Source organism: Polypterus senegalus, chromosome 10 (genome assembly GCF_016835505.1).
Source record: "Polypterus senegalus isolate Bchr_013 chromosome 10, ASM1683550v1, whole genome shotgun sequence".
Lineage (NCBI taxonomy): Eukaryota > Metazoa > Chordata > Cladistia > Polypteriformes > Polypteridae > Polypterus > Polypterus senegalus.
Window position 1 is genome coordinate 32,584,293 of NC_053163.1, and position 6,000 is coordinate 32,590,292.

The 6,000-nt window shown below is 41.0% G+C and overlaps 1 protein-coding gene across 1 annotated transcript in view; it reads right to left on the bottom strand.

The window, feature by feature from the left end:
* The window catches only part of sept3 (septin 3), a 150,364-nt gene extending 145,089 nt beyond the window's left edge, over positions 1-5,275 (bottom strand). Inside the window, exon 1 of the mRNA XM_039765650.1 lies at positions 4,749-5,275. Within this exon, the coding sequence (XP_039621584.1) occupies positions 4,749-5,220 (472 nt within the window). The 5' untranslated portion in view covers positions 5,221-5,275. The remainder of the gene's footprint in view (positions 1-4,748) is intronic.
* Positions 5,276-6,000: the final 725 nt, after the last annotated feature.

Below are 6,000 nucleotides of genomic sequence, written 5' to 3' on the forward strand. Positions count from 1 at the left end.
TGGGAGGCACAGCGAAACAGTGGTCAGTGCTGCCGCTGCCCCATATCTACAGTGACTGTGGTTTCTGGGCTGCATGAAGTGTGGACATTCTTTTTTTTATCTGCGTCAGATTTCTCCATATATTCCAGTTTCTCGCATCCCAAAATTTGCAGGTTTGGTTGATTGGATATTTCTCAAGTGTGCAATGTGATTGACTGGCATCCCAATCAGGGTTGGTCCCTACCATGTCGCTGTTGCTGCTTGGATCCACTTGAACCCCCCAGTCACCCTGTATTATAAGTGGGTTTGAATCTAAGATTTCCCTTCCAGCATTATATTTTTTTTAGATAATTGCCATTTTAAGTTTCCATATGTAGTAATAATAATAATAATAATAATAATAATAATAATAATAATAATAATAATAATTCTTTAAATTTATATAGCACTTTTCTCACTACTCAAAGTACTTTATACAATGAGTGGGGAGCCAGTTCAACCACCACTAATGTGTAGCATCAGCAGCCAGCAGCCATTTTGCACCCGTACGCTTACCACACATTACTTGGTGAAGGGGTGAGAGATACAATACAATTTATTTTTTTATATATAGCCCAAAAATATCACAAGAAGTACCGCAATAGGCTTTAACAGGCCTTGACTCTTTACGAAGATAAGGAAAACACCCCCAAAAAAACCTTGTAGGGAAGAAAATGGAAGAAACCTTGGGAAAGGCAGTTCAAAGAGAGACCCCTTTCCAGGTAGGTTGGGTGTGCAGTGGGTGTCAAAATGAAGGAATACAATACACAGAACAAAACACAAGTAATCCTCAATACAGTAGAATAGTAAAATAAATATTTTACAAGTACAGAACAGAATTTAACAGTTGATAATATCACGTAATATAATTTGGATTTGGATTTGGATTAGATAGTTAACCAGTTAGAGACAGGGGATGATTAGCGGGGCCAGAATGATCAGGCCGTGGTGGGCAATTTAACCAGGATATTGGGATACACCCTACCCTTTATGAAGGACACCCAGAGTCAGGACCTCGATTTCACGTTTCTTCTGAAGGACGACACCATTTGTACAGCGCAGTGTCCCCATCACTGCACTGGGGCATTAGGTTCTACATTCAAACCACAGGGTAGGCATCTCCGGCTGGCCTTTTCAACATCTCTTCCAGCAGCAACCCAAGTTTTTCCTAATTGATCTCTCATCTAAGCACTGGCTGGACCTGAACGTGCTTAGCTTCGGGTGGATGACCCCTTCTGAAGAGCAGTATGCACTGCTACCTCAAATGTTAAGGAGGCTGCACTGAAGTCCAGTCTTATTAAAGACTGGCAGCTCTAACGTGGTGTGAGGTGGATGTGTACCTCCTGTGCTGGGTTAGTTCTTGCCGTTTATTTAACATAGCTGAGGACTGGCTCCAGTTCTCTGTGACTCTGAATTGTGTTAGCTGGATTTGGGAAATACATGGATGCTGTATTAAAAAACCTCACACGTTTCCATTTCATTTGAAACTAGTGTGGTGCTGTGGTATCACCCATTGCATTTTGGGATCCTGAGTTGGTTCATCATGTGGTGGGTGTGGCAACTTGCTGTATCAGTGCATGCTCCCAGTCTCCATAGGTACTGTGCTGTGGATGTGCTGTGCTGTACTCAGACAGGAAATACAGCAGTGGTGTAATCAATCCTTTAGCAGCTTGTGGAAGTGCAAGAACTGGAGTCTCGTCTTATCCCAGACTAGGGGTCTCATTTATAAAGCTTGCATATTAACATTTTGAGCCTCTTTAGGTACATACTCAAATGTCAGGAATTATGCAAGAAAACTTAATGGGAAAAGTAGTGTATATTTACGGCAACTCTGACCCATGCATACGCAACATTTTGGAGAAACTGGGAAAGGACCACACCCTTAATCAAGTAGGGAAATGCAGCCAAATCAACTAAATGACGACTTGGATGCATTATAATTCATATTACTCAGCAGTGTGTCTGTCTGCAGAGAAAGTGTCAGTCATGTTGAGTGGTTTAGTTACCTCTGCAGTGACACTCATGTCTCTGATGACTCTTCCTATGAAGTCAGTAGATGGATTTGGAGAGGATGTGGGGTCTTGGTCAACATTCCTGGTGCTTCCTGTTTTACTATATGGTTGCGAGGCATGGACACTATATGGTGACCTGAGATGAAGACTGGACTCCTTCAGTACTGTATCTCTTCAGAGAATCCTTGAGAACCGTTGGTTTGACTTTGTGTCAAATGAGCGGTTGTTCATGGAGTCCCCAATGAGGCACATTACCAGCACTGTGAGTGAGCGTCAGTTACAACACTATGGCCTTGTGGCGCAATTCCCCAAGGGTGATCTAGCTCACAGGATCCTTCATTACTGAGGACCTGGGTGGCTGGACCAGGCTAAAGGGACGCCCAAGTAATACCTGGCTGCAGCAGATAGATGGTCATTTTCGTTGGTTGGGATTGGACTGCCAGTCTGCCTTGCTGGGGAGGGGGTTGCTAACCAGGATCCAGCTGTTTTATGGTGTTGAGGGTATGTCAATGTGCTGTACCAGTGCATTCTCCCCAACCTGAACCTGACCTGACTGAGCCATTATTATAATGTATGTTGATGTGACAAACATTTTACACCTCAAAAGTGGTGAATATGAATCACAGACCATATTTTAGTTCCATTTTAAGAGGGGCAATGCTGTGTATTTTCACTGAAGTACTTTTTGTTTTTTTTTATCAGTTAATACCTGCTACATGTTGTCGCTTCTCAGTCATTAACCAACTGATGAGATGCTACATTAAGTTTTTGTACGGTGTGGATGTGCATATTTAAAACTTAACAGGTTTCTGTCGACATTTAAAGTTAATTTGCAGCAATGTCCAGTTCTCCTAACGTAATCGGAGCACTTAAAGGCATCCATATTGCATTAACAGCACCAAGCGAGAATGAAGCTGCTTTTGTTAATCATGACCAGTGACATTCCATTAATGCACAAGTCATCTGTGATGCCAAGATGTGGCTGACAAACGTTGTGTCTTGATGGGTTGAGTCAACCGCTGATTCTTTTATTTTGAGGTAGCTTTGGCAGGCATGATGGTGTTGTACATGGGAGCAGGATTGTTGGAAACTCACTGGCTGAACCCTCTGTTTTGATATGGCCAGTTACAGTTCATTCTAACAGCAGGCACATAATTACATGTGCCAGGTGATAGTGGCTACCCGCACAGGTACTGGCACCTTTCCCAGACCCCTGAACGAAGAGGAGAGGTGCTGTAATGTAATGCTCTCAATTGTGGAGCACAGCCTAATACTCTTGAGTGCAGGTCATGGGGTCTCGATGTGCCAGGAGGGTGCGGATCTACCAGCCAATGAAGTTCTGAAACATTGTGATTGTATTTGTGTGAAGGGTGATGAGCATGAGCCATATTTGGATGTTTCATGGCAACATTCACTCACATACAGTATGTATATTTACAAGGAGATTGTGATTTATAAAGGGTAACTTGCAGTGAAACTTTCATATGGCAGATTTTATACATCTGATTTTTTTGCTGCAAGAATTTTCCTGCTTTTTTGATGTGCACATATTTTCAGGCTTGAATCCAAACAAAGTTTTATAAATGAAGCCCGAGACATTGAGTTGCACTCCTTTTCAAGGTGTGGGATGGCTCATCCATTTGAAGTGCCCTGCTCCCTGAGCAGGATAAAATGTATTTTTCTATGGTTAAAATACTATTATTATAATAGCTTGAATATTTTTCAGAAATCTTTCCTTTATGTCCCACTGCAATTCAATCATGTGTTCTTTAGCTTTTGTTGCAACTGTAATTTTTGGTAACTTCATAATATTCTAAATAAAACAAATCAATTTTCAAAGACAGTATAAGCAGCCTAGAATATGTTTACAGTATGGCTGAGTCATAAGCTGCAAAGGACAGCAAATAGAAAAACGTTTTTAACTGATCATAGGAAGTGGTTAGTCACCATATGCACGCACACAAAGACATTAGACGGCACAGACCTTTGCCACATAGAGCAGCGTGGGACGTTAATGTGGAATGCATCTCCTACCACCATATCAAGACTGGTGTTTCTCGAAATGATGCAGAACTCTAATGTAACAAAGTGGCAGAGATGTCTCAGCACCACCTAAAATGAACTTGGAAAGAAATACTGAAACCTTGAGGACAGTCAAGTGAGAACATGTCTGGTAGATAAACGCGGTGTTCTTTTAGATGAATCACTAATAAGCCTTCCAGTTTCTAAAGCCACATGATCGATCGATTGATAGATAGATAGATAGATAGATAGATAGATAGATAGATAGATAGATAGATATGAAAGGCATTATATGATAGATAGATAGATAGATAGATAGATAGATAGATAGATAGATAGATATGAAAGGCATTATATGATAGATAGATAGATAGATAGATAGATAGATAGATAGATAGATAGATAGATAGATAGATATGAAAGGCATTATATGATAGACAGATAGATAGATAGATAGATAGATAGATAGATAGATAGATAGATAGATAGATAGATAGATAGATAGATAGTTTAACATGCTTAATCCAGCTGATTTCTTCCCCTACTATAGAATTTATGGTCACCATATCTTAAGTTTTTAATAGATTTCCTGGTTTTATCAGGTTTATGTGTCATATCATGAATCAGGTTAACAGCTCTTTTTATTTCTTAGCGACACTGTTAACTTATTCTCATCACATACCAATGCACACTTACCAGCCCCTGCAGCCTCACAGTAGTCTTTCCTTGGTAGGATGCTCACCATGTCCAATTCCAATAGCATTTCTTCATTTTGTAAAACTGTATGCAATGGTATATCCCCTTTTGTGTTTTCCCATTCTGGACCCTGTATCCACTGACTGTCATATGTCTCAGTCTGATTTGAATCAGACACTGGGGATGAAGTGGACTCTTCCAGATGTTGCTCCCAGTATCCTTCCACTAAGTTGTCTGGCCAGAGCTCAGTTGTCAGCTCAGAGATTTTGTTTGATTGCCATTTGCTTATAGTTTTAGCCTGAAATCCTATTTCTGTATCACTGATACTCAATGACTGGAACTCAGAGTGCCCCTCTCCTTTATTGGTTAATAAATGTGGTCGTGAAGCCCATCTAGTCTGCAGGTCTTCAAACTCTGTTGAAAGTGACCTCATTTGGAACATGGAAGACTGCTCATTTTCAAGTTCAGACATCTGAGGAGCCGAGCTCTGATACTGCTCTTTGACTGCTCCAGATCTGAGAATACTTGGCAGCCCAGAGCTAGTATTTTGAATCCCAGTAAAGCAGTCTGTTTTATGGTTGTATAATTTTGAAGTAGAAGGTGATTTCACATTTGTTTCCTTGCTTAAAGCTCGGGAGATACCAGACTGTGCAATAGAAGATGGTCTATGTTTAAATGAGAAATTCTGAGTGTAGCTCTCCCCACAGTCTTGAGAGCGAGGACATTGTTGGGATGTACCATCATTGGCAGTCGGTAGAGGTGAGTTCATCAAGTTTGTTTTTTTAATAAGACTTAGAGGACGGCTTGCACTGGAATCATCGATGATAGGAATGGAGACTTGGAGTGCACAGTCTACACCATCTTGTTTAGGCAGAAACCTGGAAAAGGAACTTCTAGGTAGACTGCTGGAGCGTTTTGAATGGGAGATTTTTGGGTTGAGTTTAAAAGTGGGGTTCATCTCACTTGGAGGAATATCTTTCATATGGTGATCTGAAGATCTCTGCATGCTTCTGCTTCTCGGCCTTGGTAAGCAGCTGGAGATGGTGGGGTCTGTACACGGAGGTTGAAACAGAGGATAGCAGCTATTGGAAAGAATGACTTCTGAAGAATTCACCTTCCAGTCTTTGTTAGCAACCTTTAAAGATGAATTATCTGTCTGAGTGTTGTCATCAATGTCAGTAACAACCTGACTGTACACCTTTTTGAAGTCTTGTGATCTAAGACTGCCACTAGAGTTCATGTTCTTACTTTC